At 45.9% G+C, this 13048-nt stretch overlaps 1 protein-coding gene across 1 annotated transcript in view; it reads right to left on the reverse strand.

Annotated features, from left to right (window-relative positions):
- The window catches only part of LOC142764773 (cytochrome P450 2C20-like), a 115918-nt gene that overhangs the window by 23379 nt on the left and 79491 nt on the right, over nucleotides 1–13048 (reverse strand). The window contains exon 7 of the mRNA XM_075865296.1: nucleotides 7770–8028. Within this exon, the coding sequence (XP_075721411.1) occupies nucleotides 7770–8028 (259 nt within the window). The remainder of the gene's footprint in view (nucleotides 1–7769; nucleotides 8029–13048) is intronic.

Consider the following 13048-nt stretch of genomic DNA (forward strand, 5'->3'; position numbering starts at 1 on the left):
TGTGCTGGACTACATTTGAACAAGTTTGGCTCATTAACTTTGACTTAACCAAGCTCATTTAGGTGCAACTTGGATAAGCCCGAAAAAGGCAAGCTGGCCTGAGAAAATTTAATTTTGCGCTTTTGGATTTGTCAGGTTGTGCATTGCTCGCTAAGCTTACTTATCTTAATCAGCCGGTGTCAATAGCAGCGTGAGCCGGCGCTCTAACCAGCTCCGTCGCAGCCACTACGTAAAAAAATGGCTTAGATTCGACGGAGCAATGAAAGCGCGACCCAGTTGTCGTTTTGGGTAAGAGCGCCATAACCGCGTCTAAAAAAGCGACATGAAAAGCCAGGTGATAAGACGGGTGGCGCATCTGCCCTTGCAGCAGGTGTCTCATGGCTAGCTCGCACGTCGATGATTTCTGCCGCGCGATCCCGTGGTCTGCACATTGTTGATCGCCCCAGTACGTACTATTGCGATTTAAAGAAACGTGAACAGCGGAAAGCGTTGCTTTCGACACAGTTGAACTGCAGCCTTCTTAGACTCTGGCAAGCAGAACTTGTGCTGTAAGCCGGTGTCAACGTAGCTTTAGGATCTGGTTCCAACTTACGCTCATGCACCGCATGTGTATCAATTCCCAGTCCTTCCGGGCACTCGGAACACACACGTGGTCTAAAGGTGCCAGCCAGAACAACATTTTTAATGTGCTATGGCGATGCCGGCCAAAAGCACGTGTAGAGTCGCCTAGTGACAGTCAAGGCATGTCGCAGTTCGGCCGAGTCTAAAGTCATGCTTTCCGAGCCGTTCACGCGTCGCGATAGTAGGCCATTGCAGTTGGACTAAACATGCACGGTGCATGCATCTAAGCGTGAGTCGCAATACGTATACCCTATTATTGAAATGCGGCCTGCGAAAGAGTACGGCAAGAGTTTTGTGCCTCATACTACAGGCATACTGCACGTGAATCGCTGCTGTCAAGTGAAGCAGCTGCAGTCGCGCTTGAATAAACGCAATAAGTATACTTACTTGCACACTTCACTGGGCTCGTAGTTTCTCCTGCTGATTGCGGTTATATTCTTAGGCGGTGAAGCTCGGCGTTTTTAGTTGTAGACGGAAATCTGTGCAATTGCAAAACACCACACCGGCACGATTCCCGCGATGCTCTGTGAACTTCACAGGCAGTGCTCAGCAATCTCTTCCTCTTGCGCTCTGCTTGTTGCCGCATCAGATGACAGCGCAGTGATACTCGGATTACATTTTATAAGCGGGTGCAGCATGAACAGGTGCTTTTTTGCGTATTAAACTTCCAGAGCGACAGCATTTCATGCTAGCGAGGCGCACCTTGGCAGTTGCGAACAAATTGTGGCGTCTCTGAGAGCGAGAGCATACCACTGAAGGGGCCTGGGTGCGAGATAAGTGTGCTCTCGTCTATACCTTCGCCATCCATTGGTGTCACGTAACACCAAATGGGTATTTGTGAAGCTAACGACACTGCCGCGAGTGCATCACGAGCGTGGCATGTAGTGATGTTCTTACATGACACGCATCTCATGATTATCATATTTGCACCTGTAATGTACCTTCGTCATTCATTGATGTCACGTAATACCAAGTTATGTATGTGTGAAGCAAGCGAAATGACCGCGAGCGCACCTTGAGCGTGGCGTGTAGTGATGACTAGTGATAACATGAAAATTATGACATTCATATGATGATTTTCACGTTAGGGTCTGTCACCCATGTTCGCCATGCAGTGCTGTCATACTATACCGATGCCAGAGGAGCAAGACCATGAAATGCAAATGGTGAAATTCATGGCATACATGTTATGATTTTCCTGTTATGGCTAGTCGATCATTCTCGTAAACAGTCATGTTTTGCAATACTAATTTTGGTATCGATAGCATTATAGAGACGGCAAGTAGGACTGAATTTCGCAGGCGGCTAGATAGATAGATAGATAGATAGATAGATAGATTGATAGATAGATAGATAGATAGATAGATAGATATGCTTGATCGCCAAAGTTCGCAAAGAAATGCTTCGCATTTAATGTAATAAAAAAGATAGCATGCTCAAGGTCATAAGGCGCGCGTGAATTTTTGCCATTTTGCCATTTTTTCCATTTGCCAATTGCCATTTTTTTCTGATAAGCTTCTGGCACTTTCGGCGGGACGAGAAACATGAGAATGCGTTTGCAGCGTGCGACAAATCTTTGTGGCTCCACTCGTACTAGACGAATCTTTGAAATTTTGCAACGTTTAATTCGTGAAGCAATAAGTTCTTGTGGTGAATCTATTCATGGTTACTTGAAAAAGTACTGCAGGGCCTTTTTAACGTTGCAACCAGGTGAACGCGTGGATGTCAGAAGAGAAGGAACTTACAGTGAAAGAAGTTGGGAAGACGCATTTTCTATAGTACTACATCGGTTACTAACCAGATGGAAGTATACCATAGTTTCGGACTTCACCAACACGGAGGTCGCTCACTCGTTATCTTTGATATATTGCGTACGGGATAATCCACAGAGTTGGCACGTCGATCAGCTACCTCATTTGAGACCAGGTTGCTCGAGCTATTTATAAGGCCCATGAAGCACCGCCAGCACCTCTCGCATATACATATGCAGGTACCGAAAAGTGCTAACAGAGCTCGAGGTGACCACTGCTAATCTACCACTGTTCTTCACCCCGCGAACCGCACCACTGCCATTTCAGCCGGACTGGCCGGCTCCCGCGGAGCCACTCGGAGTGCTTTTCAACCAAAATGAAGCCTTCTACATTTACTCATTTATTTTTGCCAGCGCACTCTGGTGCAAAATGCACAAATATTCAATAAACAAATAACAGAAGGTGGAAATCAAATTAACAGCAAAATAACAGGACGCAGAAAACTGCAAGGCCCAGTATATAACTAAGTGTGAAGAACGCTGTTTAGTTGAGTCACGTTGTTTGGATATCTTTATGACACCATACATTTTCAATGAACGTTTTAATAAATCATCTCAGAACTCAAAGATCGCGCTCCGTAACATTACATGTAGATGTTCCACAACAGTAGTGAGAGACCAAAAGCCCCGCTGTGGTTTTCTAGTGACTAAGGTACTCGGCTGCTGACCCGCCGGTCACGGGATTGAATCCCGACTGCGGCGGCTGCGATGCCAATGAAGACGGAAATGTTGTAGGCCCGTGGGCTCAGATTTCATCATCATCATCAGCCTGACTACGTCCACTGCAGGACAAAGGCCTCTCCTATGTTCCGCCAGTTAACTCGGTCCTGTGCTTGTTGCTGCCAGTTTATACCCGCAAACTTCTTAATCTCATCTGCCCACCTAACCATCTGTCTCCCCCTAACCCGCTTCCCTTCTCTGGGAATCCAGTTAGTTACCCTTAATGACCAGCGGTTATCCTGTCTACGCGCTACATGCCCGGCCCATGTCCTATTCCTCTTCTTTATTTCAACTATGATATCCTTAACCCCCGTTTGTCCCCTAATCCACTCTGCTCTCTTCTTGTCTTTTAAGGTTACACCTACCATTTTTCTTTCCATTGCTCGCTGCGTCGTCCTCAATTTAAGCTGAACCCTCTTTGTAAGTCACCAGGTTTCTGCTCCGTAGCTAAGTACCAGCAAGATACAGCTGTTATATACCTTCCTCTTGAGGGATAGTGGCAATCTACCTGTCATAATTTGAGAGTGCTTGCCGAATGTGCTCTTCCCCATTCTTATTCTTCTAGTTACTTCAATCTCGTGGCTAGGCTCTGCGGTTATTACCTGCCCTAGGTAGACATAGTCTTTTACAACTTCAAGTGCACTATTACCTATCTCGAAGCGCTGCTCCTTTCCGAGGTTGTTGTACATTACTTTCGTTTTCTACAGATTAATTTTAAGACTTACATTTCCGCTCTCCTTGTCTAACTCCGTAATCATGAGTTGCAATTCGTCCCTGAGCAATGCAATGTCATCGGCGAAGCGCAAGTTACTAAGGTATTCTCCATTAACTGTTATCCCTAACTGTTCCCATTCTAGGCTTCTGAAAACCTCCTGTAAGCACGCGGTAAATAGCATTGGGGAGATTGTGTCCCCCTCGCTTACACCCTTCTTGATTGGTATTCTGTTGCTTTCTTTATGAAGCACTATGGTAGCAGTTTATCCCCTGTAAATTTCTTCCAGAATGTTTATATATACTTCATCTACGCCCTGATTCAGCAGTGTCTGCATGACGGCTGATATTTCTACTGAATCAAACGCCTTCCCGTAATCTATGAAGGCTAGGTATAGTGGTTGGTTATACTCTGAGCATTTCTCTATTACCTGATTGATAGTATCAATGTGGTCAATTGTTGAGTAGTCTGTTCGAAATCCTGCTTGTTCCTTTGGTTGATGAAATTCTAATGTTTTCTTTACTCTGTTAGCAATTACCTTTGTAAATAGCTTGTACACTACAGAGAGCAAGCTAATCGGCCTGTAATTCTTCAAGTCCTTGTCATCTCCTTTCTTATGTAATAAGATGATGTCAGCGTTCTTCCAAGACTCTGGTACCTTTCCCGTCAGAAGACACCTCGTAAACAGGGTGGCTAATTTTTCTAACACAATCTGTCCTCCATCTTTCAGCAGATCTGATGTTACCTGATCCTCACCAGCAGCTTTGCCTCTTTGCATGCTATCCAAAGCTTTTCTGACTTCTTCTATCATTACTGTTGGGGTGTCATCTGGGTTTACTGCTAGTTCTTATAGTATTTCCTGTTTGTATAAGGAACTATAAACCCAGAAAAATGACACCCAGTACTTGTAAATGCATGAAATTTTAAGTGTACCCCTTTCTGTTATAGCGTCTTATATTGGTTGCCTTTTTTCCCAAAAATTGTTTGTTTGTAAACACCCAAGTGTGCATCTATTCTGTACTTCATAAACAACCACTAGAATGTTATTTTCTTTTCTTTTTTCTTTCAATCATACGTGAGCACCGTATGGAGCTTGGTGTGCCATCGTTTCTGTTGCCTTGTACAAATGGGAGGTGGGGCTAGTCAAGCTGCTATAGCGCAGCTTTTTTCCTACTTTCCATGCCACAATTGTTTCTTGTTTGTGTAAATCACGGTGTATCGTTGTGGTGAAATAAATTTCAACTTTCAACTTTCAACTTTCAACTTTTTTAAGGTCGTGGTTGTCTCGGCTACTGTACAGATCTCTGTAAAACTCCTCCGCTATTTTAACTATCCTATCCATATTGGTAGTTATTTGGCCTTCTTTGTCCCTTAGTGCATACATCTGACTTTTGCCTATCCCAAGTTTGCTCTTCACTGCTTTGACGCTTACTCCGTTTTTCAGAGCGTGTTCAATTCTCTCCATGTTATACCTTCTTACATCCCATACTTTACGTCCATTAATCAATTTCGAAATTCTGCCAGTTCTATTTTGTCTGTTGATCTTCACACTTTCATGATTTGACGCTTCTTAATTAGGTTCTTCGTTTCCTGGGAAAGCTTGCCAGTGTCCTGTCTAACTACCCTGCCTCCCACTTCCACAGCACACTCCATAATGATACTCGTCAGATTATCATTCATTGTATCTACGCTAAGGTTGGTTTCCTCACTAAGAGCCGAGTACCTGTTCTGCAGCGACACTCTGAATTCCTGTACTTTCCCTCTCAGTACTAGCAGATTGATTGGCTTCTTGCGTATCAGTTTCTGTCGTTCCTTCTTCAAGTCTAGGCGAATTCGAGACCGTACCATTCTATGGTCACTGCATCGTACCTTGCCAACCACTTCCACATCCTGCACGATTCCTGCGTGTGCAGTCATTATAAAGTCTATTTCGTTCTTATTTTCGCCATTAGGGCTCTTCCATGTCCACTTGCGGTTTTCTCGTTTTCGGTAGAAGGTATTCAAAATCCGCAAATTATTGCGTTCTGCGAATTCTACTAGCCGCTCTGTTCTGGCGTTTCTAGTGCCGATGCCATAATCTCCTACTGCCTGGTCTCCAGCCTGCTTCTTCCCTACATTTGCATTAAAGTCGCCCATCACTATTATATACTGTGTTTTTACCTTACTAATTGCCGATTCCACGTCTTCATAGAAGCTTTCAACTGAAGCGTCATCATAGCTGGATGTAGGCGCGTAAGCCTGTACTTCCTTCATCTTGTATCTTTTATTCAGTTTATTTACAATACCTACCACCCTTTCATTAATGCTATAGTATTCCTCTATGTTGCCAGCTATGTTTCTGCGAATTAGTAACCCCACTCTCAGTTCTCGTCTGTCTGCCAAACCCCGATAGCAAAGGACGTGCCCATTCTGTAGCACAGTATAGGTCTCATCTGTCCTGCTAACCTCACTGAGCCCTATTATATCCCATTTAACACCCTCTAGCTCCCCGAATAGTACAGCTAGACTTCCCTCACTAGATAAGGTTCTAGCATTAAATGTTGCCAAGTTCAGGTTGCAATGGCGGCCTGTCCGGATCCAGAGATTTTTAGCACCCTCTGCTGCGTTGCAGATCTTACCGCCACCGTGGTCAGTTGCTTCGCAGCTGCTGGGGACTGAGGGCCGTGAGTTATTTGACGTATGCATGTGGGAGGTAGTGGCCAGATGCTGCACCAGGGTGGCCAATCCTTCTCTGGTGAGGAAGTGCGTTCCCGGCGGTGGTTACCGGTGAGGCCGCACCCCAAGCCTCTTAATGCAGTTCCATCAACACGCGGATTTTTTTCTTTTTATTCCGGTTGGAACTGCACGGCACCGGGATTTGAACCACGGACCTCTTGCATGCGAGGCGGATGCTCTAACCACTACGCCATCGCCGCATTTAGCAACTGTACCTAAAGCGCAAACACAGCGTGAGTTCGGAGTGTCTTCCAGGCCTAAGAAAAGTCACTCTCACTGTTGAGTCACAGGTGGTGGCGGTGCAGATCATCGTCATGATCAAGTTGGGCACAGTGAATTACAAACAAAATTAGGCATGCATTTTTGTGTATTTACAGAAATGGGCTTCTAAGAGAGAGCTTCCAAATAAAATCGTGCATGGAGATCACTTACCCATGCAGTTATAGCAAAAAAAAGAAATACATTGCAGCGCAGCGTGTAGAAGATGTGGAATTACATGGAGTGAATGCAAACCATCCTTGCTTACCGGGCACTTCTCAATGTCGTTGAATATGTCAGACATAGCCACTTGGCTCTCAGTCTTGCGTTTTCCTTCATTGATGTTTAGCATCAATGAAGGAAGGCTCAGATTTGGGCGCACGTTAAAGAACCACAGGTAGTCGAAATTTCCGGAGCCCTCCACTACGGCGTCTCTCATAATGTTATAGTGGTTCTGGGACGTTAAATACCACATGTCAATCATCAATAGTAAGAGACCAAAGACATCTCAGAGAACTGAAGTTTTCGTATTTCATAGAAGACTTTTTACCTCGGTTCTAGAGAGTGCACGGAAATTTTCTTGCTCTTCACTCATTTTGGAGTTGCTAATGCGGAAGGCATTTATATTTAAAACGAGAGGTACTCTTGAACCTATATATTGCTGTTCTGACGACGCGTCACAGTAAGCAAGTTTTATCAGTATATTGTATATACTGCCCTAAATACTGGTGAACATGGTTTGCTGGAGGCAACTTTTGGGACGAATGTACATTATTTATTATTAGATTGTAATGTCCCAAAATGACCGCGTAACATACCAAATGTACGAGGTATATCTCCTCTAAGCTCTCCTCGCTTTCGCACATGCGGAAGTTATAAATTATTTACAGCCAGTCAGACCACAATGATTACTTAATGCTAATATGCACTCACCCTCTTGGTAGACCAAACGGCTCCGTTCTCTTCCATCGTTCAAGCTCCCATACGCAGGCCAATGTAAAAGGCATAAGCTTGCGATCTTCCCACGTCGGCAATCTTTCGTGTCCTATTGCGACGTCAATTTCGCGTTGGACTCGTCGCTGAATATCATCTTGTCGAGCTGCGAACATCACCATATGCAGTTGCATTGAAATGCTTGGGCCGTCAATACCTCCAATGAGGAATTCCTTTATGTGGCCAACCAAGTAGCGATCTGCAAGGCGTGGTCAACGACGGACAGTGATAATATTTTTAATGTTTCAGAGGTTTGAACAAAGCTCATAAACTGCTATGAAAAGTAAGATAAACAAACTTCGGGATGAAGCGACCGAGCGCTAATTATCGTGTAAATCGAAAGTTTAATAGGATTTGTAGTGAGGCAGCTTAGCTCTCGCAATCCCAAAGCTGTAGGAAGTGAAGATGTAGGCCTCATCCTTTACTTATTTTTATTGATAAACTTTTATCTCATTTTCCTAATTTGTTTTTCCTTCATCTCATTGTTTTCGTCCTTGTTTTGCACATGTTCATTTTATTTTTATTTTGTTCAATGTGGGCTTTTTTTCGCCGTTCCTTCTGTGTTTTTTTCAATTACTGGGCTTTTCTTTTTGGCCTCACTGGCTATTCCTCGTTTCCATTGTATCTAAGAAGGAAAACATGAAGAATTGTTAGTAAGGTATGAAACCGTATTAAGCGCTAACCAATACAAGGGCAAAATAGGACGACACAACACGAGCGCTCGTGTTGAGTTGTGTCATACTATACCTTACTCTTTTTTTCCCTCTCTCTGCACTCGTTCTTTCACCTCAAAGAAATATTGCGCACTATGCTGTTCAAGTTCCCGCGCGTGTGTTTGAAGAATGTAACTTCATCCGGAAGCCCCCACCACAACAACTTTCTTGTTCCAACACAAACATGCTTCTCCACCCTCTTCAACCCCTTGAAGCCCTGCCCTGAAAGATCCGCAATGGCTCATAACCAGCAGCCAAGCAGTGTATACTGTATATACAGTGTATACCGTATATTGATTGCCGTGAGGAAAGTAATACTATCTTCATAAAAATTTTGAGTCATTGGGAGTAACGCAGATAAATAAATTAACGATTATAAAGAGAACAAAAACTTCATGGTAATTTATAAAACCACTGGATTCTGGGCCAATCTCCCAGTATGTGTGTGTGCCACGGTTGATAGGTGAACAGCAGCAACAACAACAACAACGACAACAACAACACCACCACCACCAACAACAACAAAGGGAACGTGGCGCCGTTTGGGAGGATTAGGGTTTTATGTTCGCTCCACGCTTAGCAAACATGACGCAACTAGCCAAGCTATTCAACTACTGTAGGTGTTCTGCGGTTCTTAAGTAACTGGTGCTGAATTTTCGTTTGTTTCACGGAGATGCAATTCATGGCAACGTAGGTGAGATTTCTATACCACCACGTGGTGGTCAAATTTTTTCTGATCGATGGGAGGCGTACTTAATTATATCTTCATGCTGTAAACTTATACTTCTTTTCCTGTGCAGGACCGCATTTCATAGAAGTGAAACATGGGATGCGTGGCATTGAAGCTCATCCATGTGTCAAGGATGGTACCACAGGTACGCCTCTTATATTCGGCTCTGAGCTTCCAGAGCGCTTCTTCTGACCTATAACACGTGGTATCGTTCACTCGAACAGAATATCTTTTATGGCCCTGAAGCATTTCAAGGCCGAAGGATAAAGCAGTTATCGCCGTCTTACGCTCCGAGAAGGCAGGTGCCCCAGTCGAGTTTTCTATGAACACCACTCTTGTAGCTACAGATTGCAATCTGAACTACACAATCTTGAAACTCCTCATGCAACTATAACACCCATTTCTCATCAATTTTTCAATAAGGACAATCAGAAATGCTGCCTCAGATGTTAGAATTACTTAGCGACTATCGACGAAGAAGAATTGCCTCCTTAATAGAGGCAAAGGAGCTCTTTGACTAGCGTGTAACGCTGTCGCTTTGTCCGCACCACGACGCTCCCGCGTGCTCGCCGCGTGTCAGCTCTTCCTCGCCTCACCCTCTCCACCATGCGCAACGCTCGAGCCCACTTAACCCGTGGGCATCATCTCAGCCGCGCCACCTCTCTCCATCTGTCGGCGAAAAGAAGCTGTGAGCCAGCGCATGCACGCCTTATGGTGCAATTCACGCGTGGCGCCAAGCTCGAGAGAAAACATGGAGGAAGCAAAAAACTTAGCAGAGGCCTTGATGTCATTTGTGAAGCCGTCGTGAAGCCGGAAGTCGACCACATTGACAGGGCGAATTCTCCTCAGCTCTTTACATCCGAATGTTAAGCAGAAGGCACGACTCTCTCTCCGGTTCGGAAAGCACGTGGGCTGCGCAGCGCGAGTGTCATGACGCTCCGAAACTGGTGGAACGGTGCTCAACCCTCTAGGTCAGCGCGACACATTCGGCAAAACCATTTCGTCCGGGTATAAACAGCGAGTAACAGCTCACCGGCAACGAAGCAAGCACCTGAGAACGCGTGCGAGATGCACCGACAACAGCGAGTGTTTTCACGTCATTAATTCAGCATGCAACTGTACAGGCAGCACGATCGGTCGTGCGCCTCCTACTGTTGCATTCCGCCACGCGGTCGACCCAGCATCCAGCTACTGTGCCCGTGTTCCACGTGAAACTCACCGGCGTCAGCATTCTTCGACCATGGTGACTTTGAGCACGCTGCAAGTGACACTTGAACGCGGTTGCTCTAACGCTGAGATTGCAATGCTGGGGACGAGTATAAGAAGCGGAACAGAGAAGGTGTTTTATTAAGCATATGGAAGTTGCTACTGTACACATACTGAAGACGAAACTAGGTTTATGCACATGGTTCTCAATGCGTCATGCTGGGCACAACATTTTCTTTTGTCCCCACAAACAGGAGCACTGCCCAATTGTCACTGACCTGCAATACGTTCGCCATACTTCCGATTCGTCATGGTGCCCAACGCAATTTCGCTGAACTCTTGGAATGCTTCATCCGCGTCATCATTTGCACGACACATGAATATGCGCTCGTTCTACACACTCTTCATGCCCATTGGTGGACGAAAGGTTTCGTAAACGTTGCTGAGAGTACAGTAAATGCCAGGAGAACATTGCGTAATTAGTAATGCGGCGCAGTGCACAGATGTTGTTCGCCACGGCTCAGCACGAGATCTGCGGAGGCACACATGCTGTCGTTAGCCGCGGCCGCTCACTGCTAGACCAGCTACACTGCACAACACTTAACCATAGCGATGCCACCTTTGTTCTCCGCGAATATGGCAGTCGTGATGTCGTTTTCTCAACACTTTTCACGTAGAGTGCCAGCTGAGCATGCGCTCTCCTACCCTTCCTTCCTCCATGAGAAAGAATCCCGCGGCGCCGACAATGTGTACAGCGCTTCACTGCTGCCGCATGATCGCGCCGACGGGTAGGACGCGGTTGTGGCATGCTTCAGCGTAGGTTTTCCATCTGTCGTCGGCGTTGCGAGGTTTAGCGAAGCTGATTGCATTCGTGAATGGCGACGTCAATACCGCCGAGGCGTGAGCTAGGGAAGCTGAACGCAAGTGTAGGTAGTGTAAGATCAGCGACAGCGACAAGGTGTGAGTCAAGAACACCAATCGTGTTCGAGAGTACTGATGACGCGCGGGTAACACGGACGAGACGCGACCCAAAGAAGCTGAGCGGGGAGCGCAAACGTCTTCAATGCGTTTCGCCTCCCGTGTCTGCGTTTCAAACAAACGTTTACTCGAGTAAACGAAAGTTCGAGTTTTGCTTCAAACCGTTCTTTCAGCATCCGCGTCGGCGCCTGTTTCAACAGAGTCAACGCCGTGCGCCCCGCTGCATCTTTGGATCCCATCAAGGTTTTCTTCGAGTAGATGGCTCATAGTTTTTAGTGGCGAAGCTCCTTAAGCCGTTTGTCGTGCGTCGGCGATGTATGTAGAAGTGGTAGTTGTTGTCGTCGTAGTAGCATGTAGCGACTTCTCGTTTAGTCTTTGGAATATCTGCTGGATGGTGGTACTTCTGTATTATGCATATATGATGACAAAATATGAGTTAGTGGTGCTTGGAATGTTCTCAAGATTGACGAACGGGCTGAGAGACAGAGATACATGAATGGACGCACGGAACGATAGACACGTAGACGGACGGATGGATGCACGGATAAACGAACGCACGAATGAACGCACAGACAGATGAATGAACAGACAAACGGATGCACGGATTGACTGATGAACAGAAAGATGCACAGTGGACGAATGCGCAGACTGATGGACAGATGCATGGACGGAGGAAAGGACGGACGCTTGGACAAACGCAGGGACGGATGCATAGGCAGACGTACAGATCGACGCACGGACGGATGAACGCAGAGACGGACGGATGCTGACGGAGTAATGGACGCGTCGCCCAACTTATCATCATTAACTTCGTGTATATGCTGTGGTATTTTAGGGGCGAAGATCTTTAAGTCATGCTTCGTGCGTCCAGGATGTATGTAGTAGTAGGAGCAGCAGCAGTAGCAGCAGTAGTAGTAGTAGTAGTAGTAGTAGTAGTAGTAATAGTAGTATAGTAGTAGTAGTAGTAGTAGTAGTAGTAGGTAGCCACCTCTCTCGTTCAGTCCTTGGAACGTGCGCTGGATGGCGGTACTTCTTTATAATGAATATATCATGAGAAAAGGAAAGATGGCGATACTTGGCATGTTCACTAGTTGAACGGATGGCGCATGGACGGAGAGACAAACAAGCAGACAGACGGATGGATGGACACGCGGACGGACAGACAGGTGTACGGACGAACAGATGGACACACAGACGGACGCACGGCGGACAGACACACTGTTGGACGCATGGACAGACGGATGGACGCACAAACAGACGTACGGACTGACGGAAGCAAGTACGAATGAAAGGATGGAAGCGCAGACGGACTGACAGAGACGTAACCCCACTCACGATCATTCACTCTGCGGATATGCTGTGATTTTTGTGCACTCACTGTTTGTGAAGTCTATATGCCCAACAACACAGTGTTACGACAATATCAGTTTGGGTAAACTAACAACAGTCGCCTGCCACAGCTCTTACTCTTCGCTTAAGGTACTGCTACCCATAGAGTTTCCTAAATGTATACTAGAGGGAATTCTGGATGGTATATATGGGAGCTTCAGCGCAGGCACTTCAGCGGGCATAAGAAGGATGGGTAGTACACG

Source organism: Rhipicephalus microplus, chromosome 6, assembly GCF_043290135.1.
Source record: "Rhipicephalus microplus isolate Deutch F79 chromosome 6, USDA_Rmic, whole genome shotgun sequence".
Classification (NCBI taxonomy): Eukaryota; Metazoa; Arthropoda; class Arachnida; order Ixodida; family Ixodidae; genus Rhipicephalus; species Rhipicephalus microplus.